This window comes from Odontesthes bonariensis, chromosome 14 (genome assembly GCF_027942865.1).
Source record: "Odontesthes bonariensis isolate fOdoBon6 chromosome 14, fOdoBon6.hap1, whole genome shotgun sequence".
Lineage (NCBI taxonomy): Eukaryota > Metazoa > Chordata > Actinopteri > Atheriniformes > Atherinopsidae > Odontesthes > Odontesthes bonariensis.
The window spans coordinates 16,365,350-16,393,253 of record NC_134519.1 but is presented as its reverse complement, the minus strand read 5'-3'; the positions used below and the strand labels follow the sequence as shown (position 1 = coordinate 16,393,253).

Below are 27,904 nucleotides of genomic sequence, written 5' to 3'. Positions count from 1 at the left end.
AAGTCCGAGCACGGGCACAGGCAGCGAGCACAAACCTCTGGCTGCTCTGACGTCAGCAGGAGGAAGGACAGATGCGCCTCACGCGCTGCTCAGGTACACACGGAGGGTGAACACAAGACAAAAATCAACATTTGGCTTTTTTTCTTTTTTCTTTTTATTTTACAGCTGTGTGGTAGCACACAGTTTTCAGTAAATTGAACCCAGCGTGGAAGAGAACACATCACATTTAAGTGCTACAAAAGCTTATAAAGCTTAGTGATGCAGAGAAATGAAAAGCTGGATAAACTTCCTGAAGTTAACAACATACACCAAGAGCAGAAAGTACTGCTTTTATAGTCTGTTTACTCTGCTGAGTGAAGGGAAGGATGAGATAGATCTGATCAACACTGGCAGCACTTACCAGGAGAAGTCCAGCCTGTACGCCTTTAACATATACGTTTAAGTAATAAATCCTATAAACTTTTTGTTTTTTTAGAATATTACATAATTATTTTTGATGAACCATTGATTTTATATATCATCAGTTACAGTGCATGAGTTGTCTATTAATTTACTTAATTTCAAGAATATTCACTTAAGAACATATTCTTTCCTGTTTTTACTGTTGGAAAACCAAAGATTTGTGATTTAGTTCAGGTTGAACAAGTTGTCCTTCATTTCCTGCCAGCAAAGCTTCACATTCTTTCTGTATTGTTCATTTTGGCATAATGCTCTGATGGTATTCATATTGGCAGAGGTGAAGGGTGAGTAAATGTTATTAACTGAGGTGTTGCAAGTTAGTACATTTTTAAAATACACATACTGCACTTGAGTATTTCCATGTTTGGAAAGTTTGTACTTCCACTTTACTACAATCAGTACATTTTAAAAGGAAATGTTGTACTTTATATTCCACTAAGTTGCTTTAAAGATGAAGAGAAGATTTTACACAGTGGATTATACAACAGGCTTTTAAAATACATATTTGTTTTAAAGAATTCAACAGTGGTGTCTCTAAAATTGTACCTAGGAGTGAGTGTGAGCGTGTGTGTTGTTGTTTGTCTCGTTTGTCTCTGTGTGGCCCTCTGATGGACTGGCGGCCTGTCCAGGGTGCACCCCGCCTCTCGCCCGATGACCGCTGGGATAGGCTCCAGCCCCCCCGCGACCCGACCGGCGGATTAAGCAGATATAGAAAATGGATGGATGGATGGAAAATCTCCACCAGAGATAATTTTTTGCCCCCTTCAAACTTTTTACATAGTTTTGTTTCAGTAAATGTTGAAATTATCTAGCTGCTCATGAAAAAAAGAAAAGAAAAAGCTATAAAAAGATTTGTGTACACAACTTTGTTCTTATTCTCTTTACTTTTCCATTAGTAATCTGATGACCGACCCCTCTGATTTATCTGATGTTCCTGCTCATTAAACTGTGCATAAAGCAGTTCAAACTGGCACCAATGCTTCTGCAGGCCTGTTAATAGTTAAATTGTATTCTATCAGTCAAAGTTACAAAAAAACTGTTTTTTTTGCTTTAATATTTGACTTGATTGTGCAGCTAATACTTTTTCTTATAGGTCATTAAGGCAGGTCTTCTTCTACAATGTAATATTGGTTTTCATTGACTGATTTTAACTCCACAAAAAAAAAATAGATCTGACTAGCAGTGACGCTTACTGATATGAAATACTGCAGCCACACTGTATAGAGTCACACATGAAATTGAGTAACGGTTTTGGGACAAATTTCTGCTTTTCAGGGAATTTGTCATAACTACAAGTAAAATCTGATGTCCCTGGAGCCCTTTTTGATGAATACATGTAAAAAAATCAACATGATGATGACTCATCCAAGATGTCAAACCTCACTTCCCAAGGCATCATTGAATTTGACCCATAAAAACAAGGCCAACTGTGAGTTCTGACATCCTATTACAATTTTACCCGTATTTATTTGTCAATGTGCACATATGAAGGGCAGTCATCAGTATCAGCGTCAAGCAGGGGCTGAATAGACAAAATGTCTGTGTTGTTGACAGAGCTTCGGCCTTATGGGACCAGAGTCTAAGCGGACGTCGACCTGCTTAAATGCGTTTGTTGTTGTACGCGTATCAGACTCTATGGTGACAGGACTGATAGAAATCATTTTTCACACTGGTGTTTATTTCATTAGCACAGCCTAATGGCTCAGCAAATTGTTGTTGGTTGTGCTGTTGGAGGAAGAAGTTATTGTGTTGAGTGAATTATGGCCATTGTCCTCGAGGAGAAATTACCTAATGTGTGGCTAACGTTTCACATGAGGCAGCACAGAGAGCTATTTTCAATGCTGTGGATGTGATGCAACTGTCAGTTTGACTGTTCTAACTAATATCATTGCTAAACAGAAAAAGCATGTTGTCAATGTAGCTGAGGAGTAAAATGTTAAACTAAAATGAAGCAACTAAGATGATGTTGAAATATTAGGCATAGTCTAAGATTTATAGGAGATCATTAGAGGTCAAATATCGCTGTCTTACTTTTAACGAAAAAGAAATTTCAGCTTCACTTCAGGGTCATATATTCAGTTGAGGGTTTGGTTTCAGACATTTTGAAACCAAGGTTTGCCACATACTAAACCACAATGGAGGCTCATTAAAGGGTACAGGGATTGAGAAAGGAAAGGGAGAAAGAAATCACCTCGGCATCTCACCAGTAGCCAGTTTCTAAACCTCTGGCCAATGTTCCATGAAATATTTCACAGAGAAAAGAAAAGTTTCAGATGCTACAGTGTTTCATTGTGCTTTCAACTCCTACTGCAGGGGTCTGTGCATTGCTGACACAGGCAAAAACACTAAGCAAACACAAAAAAATGCCTAGACTACTGAGGATTCAGAACACTAGCAAAAAATATCTAGGGTGAGATGAGAGATTGCAGCTACTGGATGGGAAAATGAACATCTCATCTTCCAACACTCTCAAATTTTCCATTTTTATTTTTGACAAGAGCTGCGTGCAGGTATATATCACCTGAAAGAACAGGTCAATTAACAATAAGTTAATCAATGCAGCCCATACTTGTAGTTTATTTAGGAACGAATCACAATCTAGGCCAAACTGTATAAGACACAACTTCTAATAACATTTGATTAACTGATGTTTATGCGAGGAGTCTTATTAAGTGGCTCAGTGAGGCAGAACAGTTATGCAGCCGGGGGAGGTGAGGTGGTTTGTTATTGATGGTCTGCTGTCTGAGGTGTATGACAGAGCCCCCGATCAACCAGCAGCATCTCACTACTTGTGAAAACATGCACAGAAAAGTAACAGCCACTGCCACCATTGCTGCCATTTTTAATTTCCTGCACTTTTCTTGGGCATGGTAGGGATGAGACTGTGCTGAGAAAGCAGAGAGGCAGAAAGGAACAGCATATGGGATCTTATAAGATCCACTGTCCCTCGAAGGCACAGCATCTGCTGAATGCACACTCACAAACATCACACTAGCTGTGTTTCAGAGAACATGTGAGATAATAAACAAAGCTGACGATAGCTCGAGCAGTAACAAAACTAGATGTGAAGATGTAATGTTTTCCTCCTTATATTGTACAGTATGAAAGAAATATGATAGACTAACAATATATGATACATTATTGGTCCAAATCAGGAGGGTGTTCCACGAATGTAGCTAAAGAAAGCCAGGCTGTTTTAGGAAAGCCTCGCTTAAACTAACGCCATCTCCCAATTAAGCCTCAAGTCGTTCCACTAAGACGTTTCAGCTGCATCTAAGTGAGGCTAATTCAAGCGAGGTTTACATAGCCTGGCTATGTGCTAGTGCCCGAGGAACGTAGGAAGCCACAACGAGTGGATGGTAGAAAAACGGAGATGGCAGAAAAGGAGAGCAAGACAAGAGCTGTTATTTTTTCAACAGTTGAACAAAGAATGCTGATAGAGCTGTATGAGGATTTTAGAAGTGTCATCACCACAAGAGGTAATACAGCTGTGATCAGTAAAGCGAGGGAAACGGCATGGCAAACAACTGCCGACAGACTGAACGCGTAAGTTTCATGCCATGTCATGACATTTATTTTACTGTCCTCATGTATTTATGCTCTCCTCTTTGTGTTATAATTCGTTTACATAAAGCATGCTGAATTGTCTCTGTATGAGATGTACAGCACAAATATACTGGCCCTGCTCAGTTTATTAATAACCCAATAATCGACACGCATCATCATACTTTGTGACTATATTATCGTTTGTGTGTGTGACCTACATTTTATTTTTTCACTGTTACATCTTAACAGGAGCAATCTTAACAGCCAAAAGCCTACCTGGCAGCAGGATAAAGTAAAGTACAGGAACATATTTCAGATTGGTAAGTAGCCTTTGAAGAAATATGTTTGTCCAATAAAGACATAAAGAAAAACATGAATAATTAAACAATTCAACACAACTTGAACTCAAACTTTTCATTATTGTATGGTTCATGCAAAGTGTTACAAATTTGTTTATGCATTTATATTCACAGTGGGGTGCCATGACCTAACGTTTGGAAAATTCTAAATGATCTCTGTCCATTTGCTCTAACTTAAACTGCTTCTGTGTCAATGCTAAAGTATGAAAAGAAGTTCTAACTCAAAGGTCACAACAATAAGGATCAACGGAAATATGTGTTCCTGTACAGGTCCCTCACTGTGTCAGGAGAAAGTCTGCGTCCTTTCAGTCACTGGAACCTGCAGGGAATCAAGCAAGAAAAGACTTGAGCCTGAAAAGTTGTCCACAAGACAAAATGTATAAAATATGAAGTATTCTATTGATTTAAGATAGGTCTTTCAGAAGTTAGCCATGGTGCATGAAAACTTTAAGCAATGAACCTGGATTTGATTTGGCCAAAGGTAATTTCTATACATGCCCTTGTTTTAGCATGTGCATGGTGGAATGCCCTCTCCGCCCTTGTTCCTGGATCAGGATATGGCGTGAGGAGGTACGGCCAGCATGCATAGCCTCTGTCCCCAAGCAGGACGCCATTGAACTATCCTGCAGAATAAGAGAAATGTTGGATAGATATACATGTCTTGGCAATTTGATGCAATATGTGCCTTATATGGCTATTAATAATAAAGTATGACGAGAACTTTAAATTCCTTAAGATGACCTCTACACCTGACCTCTCATTAGATTACCAAAATTATGCCTATGCTATATATACCTTACTTCAAAAGTAAACTCCTCAGGGTCAGTAAAATTCTTGTGCCTTGTGCAAACCTCTGTGCCAGTGAGGATGCTCGGAAGATCCTGGAATCATGAACTGATCCCGGCCATTTAGCCTCAATGTTGGAAATGAAATGACCTCCATCACAGATCATCTGTATGTACGGGGGATAGGAGTCAATGATGAGGTTTCACAGGGCATAAATGTAACATTGCTCAGCATTACTCAAAATGATTGATGTGGTGTTTTTCAAAATGAGAAATCCAGTTCAGAGTTTATGGACAATTATCCCCAATACGTACCTGTACATTTAGGCTATGGAAAAAAATTTGGTTTACTAGTCAGCCTCCACAGGTCCAGCAGGGGCCTGGATGCGTACATGGGCACAGTGCACCGATAACATGGTGAAGCCTGAGGGAGATGATGAACTTAATGCAAATACTTCAGCCAGTAGGTTGTTTTACATTATCAGCTACTGTAAATGTAGAGCAGCAGCCTGAAAAGGACCTGTCCCCCATTTTTCTGAGTCTGGTCCTGGGTGGGTGTAGGTCGGGTGTTTGTGAAATGTTGGGACGGAGATGTGAGAAGGTATCAATTAGTTTTAATGAATACCATGTTCTTTTTCATTTAATTTCATGTTCACTACTCGTATAGTTGCGTTTCTTTAGTTGCACTAGCACTGACTGATTGATTTATTGATATTTCAGAGACAGTTAAAGTGGTGATATGATAACCGCAATATTTTTTTGTTTTGTTTTTTATACAAGACATGAGTTGCGGGAGCACGGAATTCTACCAGGTGGAAATTTCTTTTGGGAATCTGTTTCAACCGGTCTGACATTCCTTGAGACACAGCTAAGCTAAGCTTGAACGTTAGCCTGCCCAAGAGCAGTCGAGTTCAGCGGCACAAGTTACCATGGTTACTCAGTGGGCATTCCAATAAACCACGTTGGTGGAACGGAACTCTCTCTTAGATTAGCCAGAACTATCGAGATAAGCCAGGCTTTCCCTTAATCCAGCTTCGTGGAACACCCCTCTGGCCATATTATCTTGTTTTAATTTTCTTTGTTAATTTTTTTAACAACAAAAAGATGAATTGATTAAATGGGCTGAAAATCCAAGGTTTACACAACATAACTTACACTTCATAATATGCATATAAATCTATACTTGTACATAAAATAAAAATAGATCACAGGAACATCACATAGAAGATAAAGAGATAAGTTAAACAGACCATTTTCATGAGCAGATGACGAGCAGAGATATTATCGTATTTCAAACTCAAAAATACAGTTTTCTTCCTCTGACAGATTTATCTGTTTAGACATTGTAGCGCTGTGATTTCCTGCTTCTCTCTGTGTATCTCTGCACTGTTTCAGGCACCTGTCATGGCAGTCAGATAAGACTTGTATTAGATGTGAGTGAATCAATAACAGCTTTATTAAAAGCGGTCTAAATCCTGTTTTCAGCGGTATGGTTAAAAAGCCTCAGGCACTCAGTACATACTGTCAAGTACCAATTAATTAGGTTTAATTAGAGAAGCCAGTGGGATTACCTTCAATCTCACCATCTGCCTGACTCCAGGCAATTCTCCTACAGCTAAACTTGGTAGATAAAATAGAAAAGGCAAATATTTGAACGTAGGAATTGTTTGTTTTGTGACACTGATTACGCACTCACATACACAAAGATTTGTTTTTCTATGAAGGACTATAAAGTGCAAGCATGGGTCTTATTGCTGTGCTTTTTTTTTTTTACCTTTCCTGATCAGGGCCCCTGGTGTTTGGCTCTGAGCCACATTCACTTGCCAGAGCATGCAGTCTCCATGGCATCCCAATGGTTTACTCAGTAAACATCTAAGAGTAAATGAATGAACCTGTTTTAATCCAGGAATCCCTTTTCTCAACTTCTCAACTTGTCACATCCTGTTTCAAAACAGAACACCTTGTTCTCAGATATGAGTAATGTGAATAATCTCTTGATGGTTATGTGTTGTCAGGATGTGCAGGTTCTTCAGCTTTAAAATGATTTTGTGTGTGACATGTCAGCCATGTGATAACAATACAGACAATAGACAAAAGTACAAAAACTGTGAAGAATTCACAAAGCAATGAAATTTCTTTTTTTAAAAGTGATTTTTAAAAAGGATGTCAGATAATTGTATAAGTGTACAATAGCCAGGTAAACACAGGACAAGTAAACCCACTTGATCAGTCTTTTCAAAGAGGTATCTCCAGTATTTCATGATGCTACCCTTACTGTTGATAAACTTTGATTACCACTGTGTGCTGCATTATCAATATTCTAATCATTTTTTGTGCTCTCTATAGTTAGTTCTGGGATATCCATTCGAAAAAGCTGATACCACGATTGAACAGGCTGCTTATTACTACGGGAAGCTCTGAGTCACAGGCATGAATGAAAGATGTCAAAAGATTAACTGAACTGTCTGAAGAAACTTACATTTTGCAATTGACAAGGTAGCTTGGCAACTGATATTCAACTGTTTGTTGTGCAAGTGGCTGATGGAATGAGATTATGAATGTAATCAGCTCGGGTATCTCTGCAGGTTGTCTCATCAGATTCAGACAGTGATTCTGTAAGATAAAACTGAGATGGTTGCTGTCTGACATGCTTTCGCCATCGAAAGAAGAGTGGAGGATGGACCCAAAACACACTGGAAGGCTTAGCTGCAAACAAAATGCCCTCATATCATAACCTTTAACCAGCCTGACATTGGAGGGATGGATACAAGTGTTGTCTTTTTTTTCTTTTCTATTTTTATCAAACAAGCCAAAAGCACTGTCTTCTCAACTGACTTCCCTGCGTTTTGAATTTAAATCACTTTTGCATGGTGAAGAATTGGCACAAGCTACCTATTCTTTCTCTTCTGTTCATCCTTCCTATCTGTCATATCAAATCAAGGTCACCTCATTTTCTTGACTCATTAGTTCATGTGAGGTGGAATGAGGTTCCAGTTTTCCCTGTGTCCTCGCTGTCCTGGAAAACAAATAGCTTGTGGAGAGGTTTCTCGATGAAACACTGCCATCTTGTGACTTTTGTTGCTTGAGGCAGGTTGTTGACCAGGATTGCAAAGAGCTGAGGGAACTATCAGTTTATGAAGATGTTTCCGTTGTGGGTCTTCATGCCAGAGAATTTTAGGATAAATTGAGAGATAAATATGACAAGATAAGAGATAACATTTGGGTCAGAATGATCAGCTTTTGCCCTTTTATATCTTTATGTGCTTGATGTTTCTGAAGATTGTGGAGGATTGATAAATCAGTGGCATAGATTTAATTTTCTATTATAGGACTATACTGTTAGTGCACAAAGGCTTGCAACCATTTTCCTTAGGTTTACCAGAGTATCAGTAGTATAAACAGGCTTCATCAGGTAATAATCTGGACCTCTATTTAGTGGCATGCAGGAATTTAAGATCAAACTATAGCCTACTTTTGGAGTCTAAACTGCACAGTACTATGGCTTTTACTATCCTAAAGTGAGATGTACAGGCAGTTCTGAAGGACTGTATTATTTCTCTCATGCACTCTGTAAGGCAGCTCTCATGATGCTGCCAAGCAGCTCTGCACTGTGTGAGAAATCAAAGCGCAGGCGTCGAGTCGGGAGGGAGCCTATCTTGCGCAGACTGGGTAGCTTACTGTACATGGCCATTGATGCTGCTGGATATATGTTGCCCCCGATGCAAATAAGAATGGCTGGCGAGGGCAGCGGATCTAACATGTCGCGTTATCTTTGCTTGACATCGGAGCCTTTGTTTTAATCACCATCAGGATTTTATAAAAACGCGGGGTCCCTCTCTCAATTTCAGCTGAATCTGCATTGACAACTCGCCCGATGGTTTTCATTTGACACAAAGCAGACGGGCGGCTTCTCCTAATAAACACTCTGGAAAAAAAAAATACAGGTCATTATGACCTTAGTATCCGCCAGTAAAAGAAAACCATCGGATTGTTTTTACGCGGCAGTATTCTGCTTGCATTTTTTGCTTTGGATTTTGCGTGCCGTCTCCGGAGAGGAGCATCATCAGTTCAGCGTTGAGGTAAGATTAATGGCCTTCCCTCCTCAAGCATCATAAATGACCGAGCTCTCTCCTCCACATAATTTGACACAGAGTAAAAAAAACATGCATGCTGACTCCCTATGCACGCTATCGCTGGGCACGATTATCACAAGGCAGAACGTGGATATTTTGTAAGCCTATCAGCACAGCTCAGGCTCTGAACGGCGAAAAATATTCCTCATTTGTAGGGTGCAATGAAACAGAGAGATGCTTATTTGAGGCTATTACATTGTAGTCTATGATCTGAGCTGGTCCAGCCAGTGTGCAACCGAGATATGATACACTCAGGTATGATACTGTTTTCACGGAGACATTCTACAGGATGAGGCTTCATTGTTAGATATAGGACTTCTTTGTCAGGTCATCATGAGGTGAGGCAGGTTTTAGCAGCATCACGGTGTTGGACAAGATCTTAAAACATCACAAGTTGCATAATGGGATTGATATTTTGTACCTTATTATTTGATTTTATTTGCATCCTCGCCACAGGCACCCTTCCCACCACTCTGAAGAAATTAAATGCTGAAGCTGACAGTAACACACACACGCATCATTATTCAATTTAATGGCTCACTGAAATCTGCCCAGTATCCGTCTGGAATCTGCGTGTTAAAACAAACACAAGCCATAGAGGCAACACGCCCACAGGAACGAGGGGAAAAAGGGATAAATAAGGCGTTTAGCTAAGTAGAAAAGGCAGAATGAGGAGGATGGGTGGGTGGGGGGCAGAAGAGACAGCTCATCAGATTAGCTAGCTGGAGCAAATATTGTAGGCTGTGTTATGATATGGAGGCAGTTGGTTGGCATGTGGACAGCTGTGGATAATGTGAGCACCTCATGGCCCTTAACTTCAGATGTGAGTCTGACAATGACCCTTGGATGATGCTCATATTCACTCGCCTCTGTGCACTGCATTAAGTCCCACTCTGGCTTTGTAGGGCAAGAGGAGGCAGGGCCGCAGTCCTTCACATGCACACACTGACCGGAAGACACAAACACTGACTGCTGTCACCAGTGGGGATTCAGAGGCTGTTTACACTTGCACCACAGAGCCTCTGAACAAACACATTTAAATCTAAACCACTGCTGCATGGACACATTTAGAAAACAATACAGAATAAATCTGCTGACATCACTGAAAAGCTTTTAAGCGAGTGTGATATATATATATATTTTTTTACAATGAAGTGGTACAGTGATAATGGTTTGTCACCACCTCTTGTGAGCGACATGAATTACGCAGGTTCGTATTTGTTTTGCTCTTTTTGGTGTGTTTTCAGTAACGACTGTCTGTCAGCAAGTTTAGCCATTTCATGAAACTTGGTGGAAGAGAGGAATCTATCAAATTCTGGTGAAGATTTAGACCACATTGTGTGAGAAGGCGTTGGATTTTTTGAAGGACCTGTGGTCTATGAGAGCTCTAAACCTGCTTAATCCAATGCAGAGTCGCGGGGGGCTGAAGCCTATCCCTGCTGTCACTGGGCGAGAGGCGGGGCACACCCTGGACAGGTGACCAGTTTATTGCAGGGCCATCACAGAGACAAACAGTCATGCACACTCACACTTACTCCTAGGGTCAATTTAGGATTGAAAGTGGGTAAAAAAAAATTAAGAAAATAGATATGCAGCTGGATTTTTGCCATTCTCTAGAGTTTCCCTCCAATGCCCTCCAATTTTAATTTATTCTTGTGAAGTTACCTCTGCAAACAGGCAGCTACGACTTAACCAGGTTAAGAACCAAGCTCACATGGTTTCCAGTTAGTGTTATTGTGGTGACAGCTTTAGTAAAGCTTGACATCACTTTTGGTTCAAACATTAATTTTCCAATTATCCCATAATCCCTCTGACTTCGGTAACCCCTTAAATTTTAACAATAAATTGGATACAAAACTGGCTAGATATTGTGGTGTGGTGGAGGAATGCCTGTGGTCCAGCCTGTATCTTCAGTAGACTTGATTACTCTAACAATGCATTTACTGGTCTGCCTAAAAGAGCAAGACAGACAGCTGCAGCTGATTCAGAATGCTGGTGCTCCAGTCTTCACTAAGATCAGAAAAGTGGATCGTATCACTCCATGTCTGGGTCAGCTCTCACTACTTTTAAACCAAACCTGAAGACTTTCCTGTTTGCACCACTGCATTTAATTAACTGATTCAAATTAATTGAAGGATTTTGATGAATTAATGAAATGTCAATTTTGTTCTTAATGCTCTATTTCTATTTGTAGCGCTTTGAATCACCTTGTTGCTGAATTCTGCTACGTCAGTAAATTTGCCTTGTGGTTGTGATTTCATGACCATCTTTCACATGTCATTTACCTAATCTAATGTTTTGGTGATGGAGGTAAAGCATATGCAGCAACTCTTGAATTAGCCAAAATATGACGGCCCAAATTATTCTCCTTGTTCCCCATTGCAGGGATGGCTACAGAAGTATGGCTACCTTCCCCACACAGAACCGGGAATGTCTGTTCTGCGTTCAGCCCAAACCATGCACTCAGCCATTGCTGCCATGCAGCGTGTCTATGGTCTCAATGTCACAGGGACACTGGATGAGAAAACTAAGGAGTGAGTATACACATGTGTTGCTGATGCATTAGCTCAAGCTGTGCTGCACGTGTACTTTCGTTAGACCACTAATGTCCTGTTGATACATTTGCTGCATTTATTAAATTGAAAGTCAGAAGGGATGTTTTAGTGGGTTAGTGAAGGACAGAGACAGATCACCCCACCTGAAACAACTTCAGGTGAAGGTTTAACACTTTTCCCTCTTCTTGTTTTGCATGATCATGCAGTGATAGCACACTAAGGTGAGGACTAATGTTTTGCCTCTGTATTGTGTTTATTCTGTAGTTGTGATATCTCATGTGGTATGAATGAGGACTGTAGTTTGGAGTAGTTTATCTGTTCTTTGCATCCTTTATTTTGCTGCTGTGATTCTTTGCCACCTGACAGGAAGAGAACTACAAAGTTCACTTCAGTGCTTTGTGTTGTGTTGTGATGCAAACTGGGACTTTTATTTAGCAAACTTAGTTCACCTTCTCTTCTCTTCTCATCTCTTCTCAGCTGGATGCAAAAACCACGCTGCGGCGTTCCGGACAAATTCAAAAGTGCTACAAGGTCACGGAGGCGGAGATACGCTCTGACGGGGCAGAAGTGGCAGCGTATGCACATAACCTACAGGTGAGAGACAGTGGAAGCAGTTGTCATGGAGACCACTGTAATTCTCGTGGGGCTCAATTCCGATATGCCAGTGTTAATTTTCTCAGCTCTCCTCCGTCTCACATCTCCACCTCTTTAACCACCTGAGATCGCATGCTCTGTGTTGTCATAGAGACTGAGCAGATACGTCATTTGTGAGGGGGCTGGCACACAAAAATATAGTGACAATCACACGTACAGTAACACAGAGATTAACGTGTAAATTGTGTGTTGTGAATTTGTTTGCTATTCAGAGTATAAATAGCATTCTGGCACAATTAAACATGCAATCAGGGTGTGTTTCTTTTTAACTCAATTCCATTCATTCTTTACTTTTCAAAAGCAAAACAAGCATTTAAGCAGAGTGGCATGAAAATTGAAGGGCCTACTCTCCCTTAAATAAAATTGCTTCAAACTGTGGGTGTAAATCTCAGCAGAAATATGCAAACTCTCATCTTATCTGCCATGATTAAGCTCAGGCTTTTAATAGGTTCTGAGGAGAACAGATAAATGTGTCTCTGGCACAACTGCAAATTGACAGGTTACAGCAGTAATAGATGATAACACTGCCAATTTATTCAAATCCTCCCTTCCTTCCTGCCCGAATTTGAATTGATGAGCCACCCTCTTCTAATGGAATGTCAATCAGTGCTGAGCCAGTGCTGCTTGCACTTTATTCATGAAAATAAGTGGAGAGAGAGGGAGAAGATTTCCCTTTCCTCTCTGCCTGCCAGCGACTGATAACGGCTGCTGTGTTAAAAGTTCAGTGAAAGCTGCTGGGCTTGAAATAGTGCAACTTTTTCTCAGTGTCAAGACATTCTAAAAAGTGAAAATGTTCACTCAAAGTTAATGAGATAACAAGGCAAGGGGTATTTGCAGGATGTATTTTCCACCTTCTCTGAATATTTTGTTCCCCGTGGATTATGCCTGTTACTATTACAGACTCCTTATGCAGAGCGATTTTAGCTTCCCATTCGATAAAATCCTGTCAACTGGTGTACTAGTGTTTTTTTGTTTTTTTCCTTCTGTCAGCATAAAAAATATCACGCCAAAGGTGGGTGCCCGGGAGACTCATGATGCCATCCGGCGGGCGTTTGATGTGTGGCAGGGTGTGACTCCCCTACGCTTTGAAGCTGTTCCGTACAGCGCCCTGGAGACTGGCAGGCGTGACGTGGACATCACTATCATCTTCGCTTCAGGTTTTCACGGTGACAGCTCACCCTTCGATGGGGAGGGGGGGTTCCTCGCCCATGCCTATTTTCCTGGCCCAGGCATAGGAGGGGACACGCACTTTGACTCAGATGAGCCTTGGACCTTGGGGAATCCCAACCATGATGGTGAGAAAATGGGTGTAAGCATAAACTGTGCGTGAGAGAAAGAAAGCAGTAGGGGTTAGTCGTAAAGAAAAGGTGACAAAGAACCAGCAGCAATCAAGCAAGCAAAGAGAAACTAAGGAGAAGCAGCAGCAGAGAGCATGAGGGAAAGAAAGGTTGTTACATGAAAGAAGTGAAGGAGGTAAACAGAGAAAAGAACAGTCATCTAGAGAGATGGATGAGGACTGGTGGGAAGTAAATCATGGAAATGCAGATGGCTTGACAGGAGGGCTATATGACTGAGATGGTATTGCAGGGCAGAGTGTGAGGGATGCTTAGCCAAAAACAAAGAATGCTGAGATGCCTTTGATGCGGCTGTTCTCTGTAAAGACGCATCACCCCATCTGTCAGGACTTTTCTTTTTTTTTCTCGGTATAATAAGCTCTTCAGATGACAGGATAAAAAGCCCTGCTATTTTAAGACATTGCTTGCTGGCACATGATTATGGTTATTTAGTTTTATTGAATTTGATGTAGCTCAGTGGCTCTGGTGTTGCAGCTCAGAGAAGAAAATAAGATACCACTCTGAGCCATGCAACCAAACACACTTTAATTATTCTACCTACAGGGTGCCAAGCTTATGAGAGCACCACCAGGCTGCATGCACCATACGCTAACATTGTCTCCTCCCATTAGTGAGGAAGGAGGGTTACAGATAACATTGTGTTTGTTCTAGGAAGCTGCTTTCCACCCATCAGCTCCTTTCCCCTTTTCTCTCTTTTGTTCTCTAATGGTAATAGTCTTAGACTCCCAAGTCAGATTCATGTTCACCCCCATGAAGCATCCCATGGCTATCCATTTGGAGTGCTGAGGCTGATTTTGAAAAGCTCATGTCTCAGCATGTGTGTGTGTGAAGCTGTGCAATCTTTAATGGGCTTTCACAGCAGTGTTACTGTAAATGTTGCATGTTGACATGTGCGCTAATGGTAGCTCCAGCCGTCTCCATGGAGTCCCAATGGGACTTTTTTGGTTGGGTGGAAGAGGCTGATTGGGTTAGATAAATGGGGGGTAGGGGTGGGAGAGGGTAACCTTTCAGCTACTGGCTGAGGGTCAGTTGCAGTTCTGTGCAGCGCTGCTGGCAATAGTGGGTATGATATTGTAAAGGGCAACAATCTCCTGAGGACAGCTTCAGTCACAACCTGTACTTAAATGGTGTATTTCCCTCCAAATCAGGTTGACACTCAGAGCTGAATTCTGACCACTGGCTGAGATATTTCCATTGTTAATTTGTGTGTGTGTTGACATTATATGAGGGGGCCTCACAATATTTGCCAGTGCAAGGCCAATGTTTGTCTGTGCTCAGGTGCGTCATGTTTTGGACAGCTGCGGCACTGTGTGTCCTACTGCTTTATGCTATCTGTGGTTCACAAATGAGTTATCTCTCTTTAAGGAAAAGTGCTCCTTCTTCAAAGCGTATTTCCAATAACTTTTACTTGCAACTTTTTCCACCCCTTTAGGTCATTAGAGGTTAGCTCATGACTAAAGGGCAGCAAGTAGTGAATACTTTTATTGTTGGTTTATCAGCTGGCTTTTTGTTGATTCTGAGTTCAATGTTTAAATGTCATTAAAAATGCCCAGTTTTGTCCATTCAGACAAGCAAAAAAAAAAAAAAAAAAGTGGTCAACTAACAAACACAGAGCAAAACAAAGCACATTCTTAAAGAAATACTGTATGAGCTCACCCAATTTGTTTAGGTCTGTACAAAATTCTATAACATCTTTTTGTCAAAATACCACAGAGACAGTATAACCGTTCCTTTTTCAACCATGAATTTACTCCTGTACTTAGACTGACGGTCTTTAGGACTTGGGGCAACCCACTCATCCTCATTCCACGACTGTAGTACTCGTTAGGTTTTTTTCCTCCAAAGTGCCTCCATTGCTGGTTTGGAGCCAAAGCCTAATTTAGAAACTATTATCTCTGTTTCAACCTCCAAAGTACTGGATTAGCACCGAAAAATCGGTGCACAAACTGTTTGCAGAACAAACAACTGCTTCAGGAGCAGGGGACAGGATTGTGGAGACCAACGCGATCAGCTAAAATGTGACAGCTTTGTTTAAAAATCCAGAGCCAGTGTAGCGTTTCATGTGCTTAATTCAAGAAAGAACAGTACAGAAATAAGCTGCAATTTTGGTTTGAAGTTGAAGCAGCAGAAGAATAAAATGAGCTCAGAGTTCCTCTCATTTTTCTGCTGTTTAATGTTTTATATGGTCCGTTGCTGCTGTGAACACTGCCAATATAGATTTTGCAGCTGAATGTTAAAACCAACTTAGTACTAACTCTAGCAACAGCCCCGAACCAGCAGGGTTCAGGGCTGTTGCCTCTTTCCTTGGTTGGAAAGGGGTAAATAACCATTGAGGCATATTATTGTCCTATGAGGGAGCATACAGTATCTAGCCATAGAGTTCACACCAACTGACACAGCAAACTGAGCTCAGACTGTCACCCACCAAAATGATAGAAAAAGACTTGATGGGCAATTTTTTCCCCAGATACTTTGATTCCCTCATCTGCCATTCGACCGCATGCTGTTGCTACTATTTCCTCTTTTAGGCACAGTTTTATTCCAAGTAATTTGTTCAGCTTGCCCAGTTTGTTAAAACACCACACCAAAGATAGGCCAACGTAATGACCAGCAGCGGGTTGGTGCACTAAATCCTGTTGTAATTCCTCTCTCACGTACCAGTTCTATAAATCCATGGATTCACTGAGGTGGTTCCTTTTTTGTTTTGTTCAAGTTTATAAGGGCTAACCAATGTTAATGTTCAGTGCTAACTTCAAAGTCAAATGGAAAATCTGAATTTTTAACCTCAGACACTTAAAAAATTAAAGAATGCCAGTAAGAAGTTGGATTTCCTTGTAAGGATGTTATTCAACATATACCCGTAGATCATTATCAGTTCAGTTAAAGGACAAGACCGTTTTTTTTACATTGGGCCCTTGATTTCACATTATAACATGATGTTGTACTCACTCCTGCTTGTTGTTGGTAATTTGGAGCTGTTCCGAAGATATTCGAGAGGCGTCTGGCTGCTCTCTTGAGATATTCGCCCATGAAACGGTTTCCTATGGGCAACGTTATACAGGCACAAACTATGCTGTTTATAATTTATTAATTACTCTACACTAGCACTGATAACGTGGAGGTGCGTCGCTTACTTAAAAAAATCCGGGTTACTGTAATTTTGAATTTTTGTCGTAAAGTGGGTGTTACTGACGTCATCATCGTGCAACTACCACAGACAGCCCATAGACAAACACACACAGACTTTATGACAAAAATTCAAAATTACAGTAACCCGGATTTTTTTAAGTAAGCGAAGCACCTCCACGTTATCAGTGCTAGAGTACAGTAATTAATAAATTATAAACAGCATAGTTTGTGCCTGTATAACGTTGCCCATAGGAAACCGTTTCATGGCCGAATATCTCAAGAGAGCAGCCAGACGCCTCTCGAATATCTTCGGAACAGCTCCAAATTACCAACAACAAGCAGGGGTGAGTAGAACATCATGTTTTAATGTGAAATCAAGGGCCCAATGTCAAAAAAACGGTCTTGTCCTTTAAGCTTATCTCTGACATAAACTCTTTAACATCTGATGAGAATGTACTGTTAATAGCAAACTTTAAATCAAGGGCAAACCAGTTTTGACCTTCCTACTTCTCGGGTACAAAGAATGCAGCATGATTTGAAGTTAAAGCTGGGTGGAGCTAAAGATCAGGAGGCTGGTTAATTCTACTATAAGCAGGACTTGTAGCACAGAAATCCAAATGGCTAATTGAACGACATATTTTCAAATCTGAGCGCCCTCAAACAAAGTGCAAGGTTGCGTTTTGTGGTTGATTTTGCATTAAACCTCTCTTGGGGTCAATAATTAATTCACTGAGTCACTGAGTCCAGTTGCTGTTTGTTTAAGAATTACCATGACCTAGATGACAAAGAATCTACACAGAAACAAAGACATAATTCTTTCTTGCCCACATCTTCATCTCCATCACTTGGATAGTCACCCATATCCAGTCACTATATTTAATAATTCTATTTTATTATTTCTTTCTTTGCTTTTCATTTGCATTCATTTCTGTTTTCTTTGTCTGTTTTATTAAGCTGTATCCAGTCATATGCATCCTTCTTCCCTTCCAACATGTACTCCATATCATATATTATTATATTATATATATATATGTATTATTATTATTATTATTATATATGATGTATCATTTGCATTCTCAGTGCAGTTTTCCTCCTCCCGTCTCCAGGTAACGACCTGTTTTTGGTTGCGGTCCATGAGCTGGGCCATGCCCTCGGTTTGGAGCACTCCAATGATCCCACTGCTATCATGGCTCCTTTCTACCAGTACATGGACACAGAGAACTTCAAACTACCTCATGACGATCTGCAGGGCATCCAGAAAATCTACGGTAACTTTCCATATTACAGACTTTAAGAACATATTAAGAAAGAACACTTCTTTAACTCCAATTTATAGTTGTAACACTTTACTGAAGATGGACAATATTACAAAACAGTAGGTAGTCAGGTTTCTAAAAACTTACTCACCATTTCAAATGCTGCTACATCAGTCATACTGGGTTGAATGCCAGTAAGAAGCATTTGTCAGCTGTTTAAGAGGTCAGCCAAATTTGTGTTTTTCAAAGCAGCATGAGTCAACCAACAGATTTCCAAAGACGCAAAATAATCTGTGCCAAAATAAAGTGTTTATTGGTTAAAAAATATCTCAATGAGGACAGTCACAGAAATAGCTAAATCGTGCAAAAACAAAGTTACAAAGTTCTGGCAAAGACGAATCATGAAGAGGGAGAATGGAATTTGATGTGTTTTTGTATTTTTAGGACCACCAGATAGAGCTCCACAGCCGACCAGGCCCCCAGTCACGGCCCCTCCTCCTCGCTTCCACCCTCCCTCAGACCCACGGAAACATGATCGCCATGCCAGACCCCATCGGCCCCCACAGGGGGCCAAACCGTCCAACCCCAACTCCAAACCTAACATCTGCGATGGAGGCTTCAACACTTTGGCCATCCTTCGACAGGAGCTTTTTGTCTTCAAGGTAAAGTGGATCATCAGCCTGAGTAAGCATTCCTGCTGGTCTCACAGCAGTTTGAGATGAAGATTCTATTTTGTCCATTTCTACAGGACCAGTGGTTCTGGAGGGTACGGGACAACTCAGTAGTCCCTGGCTACCCCATGCAGATCAACTACTTCTGGAAAGGCTTGCCTCCCAAAATTGATGCTGTATACGAAAATAGCGAGGGGAAGTTTGTTTTTTTCAAAGGTATTAAAAGAAATCACTTTTTTTTCCCATGTCTGGGTTATATTTTATCATTTTTCATTATACCCTGCATGCTTGGGTTCTCTCCAGGTATTTCAGCTTTCTCTCATAGTCAAAAAACATCCATGTTAGTTTAAGTAGTGATTCTAAATTAACAGTAGGAGTGAGTGTAAACGTGCATGTTTGTTTTTCTGGATTGGCAATCTGTCCAGAGTGTACCCTGCCTCTCGTCTAATGGCACCCGGGATAAGTTCCTGCACGGCCCTGCATTGGAAAAAGCGTGTATAGAAAATGGATGGATGGATTATTATTCCCTCCTTTTCAATCACTAGTAGTGCTCTGGAGCAACCTTTTGAGAATGGGCAAAATCAAACACACATGTACCTATGAGAGCATGTGGCTAACACAATACACATTCTTACCACTCAATGTCTTTGGCTCAATGTGGTGAGATCAGTAAAACCAAAAAATAAAAGAATGCAAAACAAAGGGTAAGCAAATGTCACTACAAGTGCTTATGAAAGTGTGAGCTCTTTAACTTACAATAATCTTACACTGAATAATAATAGACCGAGTGCTTGTGTGGTTGTAGTACTCTATATAGTAGGAGAATGGGTGGAGGTCCCGGAGAGCCATCCGTCCATCAAGCAGATTAACATGACATCTGTCGTCCAGTGGGATCAGAGAGCCTGATGCTTTATTCATTCACCCAGAGGGACTTAACCATATGTGTATTCATGGGTGTGTGCATGTAAAAGTCGAGCCACTGACCACATGTACAACACATCAGCTTTTCATTTTGCCCGAAGCACTTATAATGAAACTGAATTAAATGCAGCAACGACTTCAGTGAAACTGAAAACAAGTCTCAATGGAGTCTTTCGAGAATCATCTTGCTGCTTACTGTATTATGAGTAATACTGCATAGATTTGGTGCTGTGCAGAAGATCTTTAAACAAGATAATGCAGCTGGCCTTTGAAATCACAATACAAATATTAGACCATCCGGCAAAAGTGCATACAGAGGTCAGGAATACCCCCAAGTGTTTTGTGCAGTGTGATTTGAGGCGATATTTATGACTGATTTATGTCTTTGTCCTACTGCATTCTAACTTTGTTGGTGTATTTTAGGAAACCGTTTCTGGGTGTTCAAAGACACCACACTCCAGCCTTCGTATCCCCAGGACATCTCTCTGTTTGGGAACGGCATGCCCACACAGAGTATCGAGACAGCTGTCTGGTGGGAAGATGTCGCCAAGACCTATTTCTTCAAAGGAGACAGGTCCGTGTGGATTAGTAGTTCTATTATGAATTCAGTGATTTTACAGAGCTGCATCTTGGCCAGGTTAAAATGATTAATATGACACCAGTGATACATTTAGCTTTCAGAGTCAGAAATGAAAGGTGATTCCATAGAAAGTGTCACAAAAACAAGCATCAAAATAATTGAACAACTTTAACTTTGATGACAGAAACTTGGGCATTGAGCATGTTCCCCGCTGTGTTGTCACTTCATCTTCTTGGAACACTGTTATTTCCTGTACGTTTTTGGTACTAAAATTCTTTCTCATTCCTATTTGATATAGGATTCCAGCTTCTCAGTAGTTCTGGGCCTACCTGCATATTTTTTGTTTCAAGTGTTCAGTCTTGTCGATTTGTGACACATGTGAACTGCAGGAGGGCCAATTTAGCTTCTGGACTCACTTACTATGGAGCCATGCCATTGTAATATGCACAGAATGGGATTTACTAGTGATTGTACTGCTGAAATTTGCAAGGCCTCCCCTAGCAAACATACAGTCTCTATGTTACATGTCCAAAACCTGTACCTGTTTAATACTGATGGTGCCTTCACCTATGTGAAAGTTTCCCTTGCCATGTGCAATAAAGCACCACCACACCAACACTGAAGCTGATCTCTTTCCTCATTAGCCTGGAACACACAGGGTCTACAAATTCCATAAATAATTTAAAATTTACTCAGAACGTGGGACAGTTTTCTACTTACCTCGACCCATCTTACTGTGCATGTGCTCAGGTCCAGAGAAGGAAGCAGCATTTGTTCTGGAAATCTTGCTTATACCATATTCTTTCTGGGTTTTTTTGTATGGTTTGCCCCCCTCTCTGCCACCAAACTTATATTCACACACATGTGCATTGAAACATCAAAAGGATAATCTCCAGAACTTTATTAGCACCCCTTTTCAGAACAATCAGTCACACTTAGGCTTGCATACTTTTGTCCATGGATCAGTTGCCAAGTGGGATGTTTATTACAGTCTGTTATAGGATTTTGTTTTTGTTGTTACATGATATTGAAAGCTCTCTCTGACAGGAACATTGAGCTCAGTGGGAAAATAACCTGGAACTGTGTGTTTGGCTTGCTGTGTGGGTGCGATTGCATGTCCTTTATCAATCCGAAACTTTTTTTGTATGTGTTCTCGGGGAAGTATTTCTTTGACACTGTATCAGTCTGAAGGTGATGATGGGCTCCATCATCTCAGCTGAAGTACTCTATGTCCTTGAGGCTGGAAATGTAGATTCCAATGTTTAACAATTTTTGGACATGTTTAACACTCACACATTTCTGTTTATAAGAACACATTAGCTATGGTAAAATGAGACTTAATTTACTCCCAAATGTACTCTTGTTGTAGCTCCCTGTTTGACAGTCTTCCAAATATGCTTGTTGGTCTCATTCTAAAGTATGAGTATATCTGCAAGGTGTACCGTTTCAATCAAGAGCACATTCGTCAGCTGTCTGTACTGAGATGTACATGTGCTCTTTCAAGAATTATTTTATCCTCTATAATTCCGCAATACACATAACCAATATGATGTGTAACAGCAATGTTTATTGTGATTTACCCTCATAGACTAGTAGAAATGGAAATGTTAGCCCCTTCACTGGGGGGGGGGGGGGTCCACCGTACCACACTACAAACTAAACTCCATGCTGTACTGAAGAAGACTTGGCACAACAAGAAAATCCTCTCTGAGGTGGCAACAATAGGGTCATTTTTTTTCATAAACATGTCTGTATTCAGACATCCTTTGCTGCCACAGGAGTTGCTCCGAGGGGGTTATTGCTTCATTTGTTTGATGCAGAGGCTATGTTTAACTTGTAATAGTTGATGGTAACGCTAGGTGTTGAAAACAAAACGGCAACAATGCATAACCTTTCCAGCTTGGATGATTAACCACCACATAACTTTTTTTAAGCATAGTGTACCTTTTTTAAACAGCTTTTAGATAGTTACGTGTAGCTAGAATTGAAATCAGGGAGTGACTCCAAAACAACTAATTTAGCGAATCTGTTGTTTATTTACGTGCGTCACAGGGGTTATACATTATGAGAGTGTGCCAGTCTGACTCACATGCTCAGCTGTGGTGATAAATCATATCCTGAGAGGTCATGGGACCCTGTGGTGGCAGCAGAGAAAATTGTCATCCTAAACCACATGATGTCCCATTTTGATAAACAGAACATTCTGTCAATGGCCACAAACACGATTTCATATGTGTGTGATGGGATGTTGGTAGTTGGTACAGAACAGCGAGATCTACAAGTATGAGAACAATGACTGTGCATGAGAGGCACATCCATCACAACTGCTTCCGAAACTAATTTAAGTAGCAGATAAATGGATGATGGACTACTTTTTTTAGTGATGTGAAATGAGTCCTCAAAATTCTCAAAGTTTTTAGGTCATGCTTTAGGTCATCAGTCGCAACCCAAGTAAGAAAATTACATCTATACAACTTAATTGCAATACTCTGTCCTACCAGTGTTTTTCAGCCTTATGCTACATACATTGCTACTTTATGACACATGCTGTGGCCTCAGTACTGAACAGGATGACTGCAGGTCGAAAGAAAACACTCTTTTGGGGTGATAGAGGAACTCAACTAATTTTCCATGTTTTGAGGGATATGGATATAATGAATGTCATGTTCAGAGTCTTTAAACTAATCTTTCATTTGTAAATGAGAATATGAATGGGATCCTCTATGTGCCACATGTAAACAGCAGTAGTAAAACAGGCACAGACTTAGCATTTCAATACATGTTTAATTACTATTGATGTTAAAGAAAAGCCAAATTTACTGTTGATAGCTTGGTGTCCTTTGCTGTTTTTGATTCAAACTCTGATGAGGTGAACAAGAAAAGATTAATTGAAATGGTAAAATTGGACCGAAAATTCTATTATGCGCAAAAAAGTTTATATTCTTGCTTGAAGTAGTTTTAGCATATTTACATGAAGACTTAATAGTCATGACAGGCATGGAAACAGTCTTAAAATTGTACCTGTCCTGGCAAAAATAAAAATGACTCACCAGCTGTTTCCGGTCTGGGCCTTCAAACAGTAAACTCATATGACTGATCAATGTCTTCTAATGATATGATTATGATAAAAATCATGATATAAAATCATGCATTTTCCCAGATATGCAGGTAATTGCTGAAGAGCAATTTTCTCAATTTTGGGAATATCTACTGCACTTGTTATTTATTTCAAGTTAGAACAACTACTTCTTCTACTGAGTTGCAACCACTGACAGTGTAGCTTGTACCACCACCTGCCAACTTTATCAGTTTCAAACCAGTTCATGGAAAAGTGTTGGATTCACATTTAATTTCTTTCTTCAGATTAGCTTTGCTAATAAATAGCAAAGTACTGTCTGCAAACTCAGCAGTCTCCAGATTGTATTTAAAAATCCCCATCCTGCTGAGTGAATATCTGCGTATGTGCTACTTAGCTAGACAGAAAGGAAAGCAAGGACAGGTGACTTGAACTTGCATTGCAGGTAAAAGGCTGTGTCTGCACATAAATACACCACATAGTTCTATAGGGTAACATGGCATGATTCAGAGGGATTTCTTTTTTTTTAAAAATGATTTATTCTTTTTTTTTTCTCTGGAATATTCTGCTTAGTTCTAAGGGAACGAAGATGATAAAATATCAAAAGATATCTTGTTCTAATGTATTTTTAATGATGACAAGGAAACATTCTCTGAAGCTTGAACATTTACAGCGTTTGTGGGTCAGCCTTTGTACATGTTTGCAAGACCATGAGAATTGGCCTCATCTAATCAAGTGGAAAGTGACAGGGTACCCTAAACCTATGTATCATCTGTCTTGATGTTTCTGTCTATCCTCTTGTAGATACTGGAGGTACAATGAGGACATGAGGACCATGGACCCAGGTTACCCAAAACCCATCACCATCTGGAACGGCATCCCAGACTCACCACAGGGGGCTTTTGTGGATAAGGCCAATGGTATGTCCAGTTAAGTGACAATTCAGTGGTAACTAACTACATCTACTCAAACAAATGTGGAATACTTGTATTTTACTCAGTTTTTTTCATCCACTCTTCTAACTGTCTGAGGTAGATCTTTTTTAACTTCACACAGCTTTTTCTCACAAGTTTAGTTACTAATTACTTCACTGCAAAAAAACGAATAGATTTAACTGTCAGCTATTTTCTTGATCAGTCAGTCAGTTGTTTGGCTTAGATGTATCAAGAAAATTGAGGAAATATCTCACTCATTACATTTACATGACAATAGAATAAACTGAATTATTGTGTTAGTCAGATCAAAACTTTTAAAATGCATGTTAACATTTTAGGCCGAGCAAAACTGGAATGATACACCCAGTTAATGCGAATCACTCTACATGTATACATTCAACTGAGACTGAAAGGGGCCTAGGCACTTCAGATATGCTCAAAAGTGTAATCTTTTTGCATCTTTGTTGTAAAAATACTAAACTGTGAGTGTATATTAATACAACCGAATTCACAGTAGAGCACTCATTCTCACATTTTTCTGTTTCTTTTTTCAGACACCTGAATGCATCAGTTACCCATTAAAACTATGTGTAAACTGACGGTCTCCTAAAGCATTTCCAGACTGCTGGTCTGCTCTCATAAAATGCTGATTTTGATTCATTTGACAAAATCACCATTCGACAAATTTAAAAACAACATCTGTGCAGTGAATTTTTACAGTGAATAATTACATGTATGATCATCTTCCACAGAGAGAGTTAGACCCAGTTTTCAACGTCCGGCGTCAAACATCCTTTGATTGATGAATTAGTGGATTCATCTGGGTCAAAAACAATGGTCCAAATGATAAGTCAAATTTCCACTGTAGCTCAACTCCACTGTGCATGTAACCATGCTGTTTCCTAAAGTCACGGAGTTCAAATCTTTAATAAGCAAAAAGAACAGTTCACTATAAAGTAAATAAGAAAGAAGAGTTCTCACAAAGAAGAAAGAGGACAATGAAACTGTTTAGTTATTGTTTAAAAAAAAAACAGTCATGATTAATATTATAGTTGACAACTGATCAACAGCTGCCACCTTTATATTTTGATTTTAATACTTTAAGCATGTTTATGTGATGATACTTCTAACAGAATACTTTTGCAGAGTGGTATTACAACTTTTACTGAAGTCAAGAGTGTGACTACAGTGTCTGTCACTGGTAGGACTGTAGATGTGTAGTTTTATGAACTAGCATCACAATACCATTTTGATTCGCACAAGTGATTTGAAGCTTACTACAAGATATGAAACCAAAAGGCAATTGAATTGTGAATGCAAATCTTTGTACCACATTGCAATTTATTCAACTACACTGCATGATTAAAGGTGTTTTGCGTCAGTGCAGCTGAATAAGATACATTAAACCACATACAGTATATACTATATAGTGTCTACAGAATTTACTAAATGTTTACAAAAATAATTTGGAAAATACCAAAAACCAAAATGATTTTGTTCTCCCTTCAGGATTTACTTACTTTTACAAGGGAAAAGAGTACTGGAAGTTTAACAACCAGCTGCTTCGTGTTGAGCCCAGCTACCCGAGGTCCATTCTGAGGGACTTCATGGGCTGTGACGGCCTACCGATTGACCCCGACTGGGACTGGAGTCCGCCGGTGGCAGAGGAACGCCACTATGACAACGGTGACGTGGATGTCGTCATCAAACTGGACAGCGCAGGTGGTACAGAGAAAGCGGTGGCCATTGCTATTCCCTGTGTTCTGGCACTGTGCATGATGGTCCTCCTCTACACCGTTTTCCAGTTCAGGAGGAAGAGCACGCAGCGCCACATACTGTACTGCAAGCGCTCCATGCAGGAGTGGGTCTGAGGGACTGTTACTGCACTGTACAGAGAGGAGTGTGAAGCTCTGATAAAGGTCTATAATTGAATGCACTGGAAAGAGTACAGTACATGAGGTCTGCCATGTTGGCAGATTTCAGAGCAGCTGGAATTTGTAACGTGCAAGCTGCAAGAAAGTAAAACGATCAGCAGAACTCAAGCGAAGACAGTAATGGAGCCACATCTCCTTTGTCCAACTGATATGTATGTATCTGCTTTGACCTTTTCTGTATCTTGGAATGAACTCAATTAATTGAGACAGAATTAAGCTACTGTAAGTGGGAACTTTGTCTATCCCCATCTCTGCACGCCGCTTAAAAGCCCTTAGCACTAACTTCAAAGGACAACTTAGATCTAAGCTATTACTTTACTTTAATTTCTTAATTAGATTGCCCTGGGCTGAGCTTTTTTTTTCAATTTAGGGTCCCCATAAAACATTATTCATTGTGTGAAGGAGTGACAAACAAACCAAATATGACCTTTTCTTCCAAAGAGGATTACTGCTCGATGTTGTTTTTGATTGAATATTTTTCCTCCATGGATCTAACAATGTGGATCAGACTGTGATTTGCTTTTGCCATGTCTATTCATCCACCTGTCTGCTCTGTAATTTATTTTGAAAGAATGCAGCAGGACGGAAGAGCTCATAACTCAAGACCACTCAAGACTGTTGTGGCAGTCTTTCTCCAAAATAGGGGCCAAAAACCCTCTCTGCAATATTTATGAGACTGCCTTAATCACAGATTGCTTAAATTCTTTCTCTCTCTTTTTCTTTGGTGTGGAAATTGGAAACAGACCTATATATATTTATATATATACATATATATATATATATTTGTATATATATATATATCTATATATATATATATATATATATATATATATATATATGTATATATATATACATATATATATATATATGTATATATATATATTTGTATATATATATATATACAATATATATGTATATATATATATTTGTATATATATATATACAATATATATATATATATATATATATATATATATATATATATATATATATATATATATATATATATATATATATATATATATATATATATAATTTATAAAGTCATTAATTAGTGCCCACAATGCAATTTTAAACCAGTAGTTAAGGTCGGTTTGATCCACTTCGGGCTCATTGTTCTTGAAAATGTCAGCTGCCAAAGATCGGCTTTCATTTACTGCCTCACCAGAGGGTTTTAGAGAGAAAGGGGAGGTTAGTTATGTGTGTGTGTGTGTGTGTGTGTGTGTGTGTGTGTGAAAGAGAGCATAATTACCCACATTACGTATGTACTGTACTGTAGTGTCAGTTATTGAACAGCTAACATCCCGCTTAAATTTTTTCTTGCTAAATCTAGATGCGACTTGTTCAAACAGAATCCCTCTAAACGTTTTTTTAACGGTTTCATTGATCCATATTTTCTCCTTTCAAGTTCTGCTTTTGAGTTAAAAATATGTTTCACAAGGAACTTGACGCGAAAACTAGGAAAGCTAAGAGAAAAAAAAGACGAAAAATGAAAGAAGAATCATCCAAGCTTCTTCAGTTAGCAGAAGCACATCAGCCTTTCATCAGAGGCCAGT

The 27,904-nt window shown here is 39.8% G+C and overlaps 1 protein-coding gene across 4 annotated transcripts; it reads left to right on the top strand.

The window, feature by feature from the left end:
• Window positions 1-8,768: 8,768 nt before the first annotated feature.
• On the top strand, window positions 8,769-27,125 carry mmp16b (matrix metallopeptidase 16b (membrane-inserted)). 4 transcript variants are annotated; one of them, XM_075483149.1, is made up of 11 exons: window positions 8,770-9,228; window positions 11,668-11,816; window positions 12,044-12,058; window positions 12,315-12,431; window positions 13,482-13,786; window positions 18,082-18,243; window positions 18,676-18,893; window positions 18,980-19,118; window positions 20,247-20,397; window positions 24,284-24,399; window positions 25,924-27,125. In XM_075483149.1, exons 1-11 carry the CDS (start codon window positions 9,100-9,102, stop codon window positions 26,283-26,285), a joined length of 1,863 nt encoding a protein of 620 aa, XP_075339264.1. In that variant the 5' UTR covers window positions 8,770-9,099; the 3' UTR covers window positions 26,286-27,125. The 4 variants fall into 4 exon arrangements, with proteins under 4 accessions (XP_075339265.1, XP_075339264.1, XP_075339263.1 ...); XM_075483148.1 differs by having other exon boundaries at window positions 24,284-24,408; XM_075483150.1 differs by lacking the exon at window positions 12,044-12,058 and having other exon boundaries at window positions 8,769-9,228; window positions 24,284-24,408.
• The last annotated feature ends 779 nt before the right edge of the window (window positions 27,126-27,904 follow it).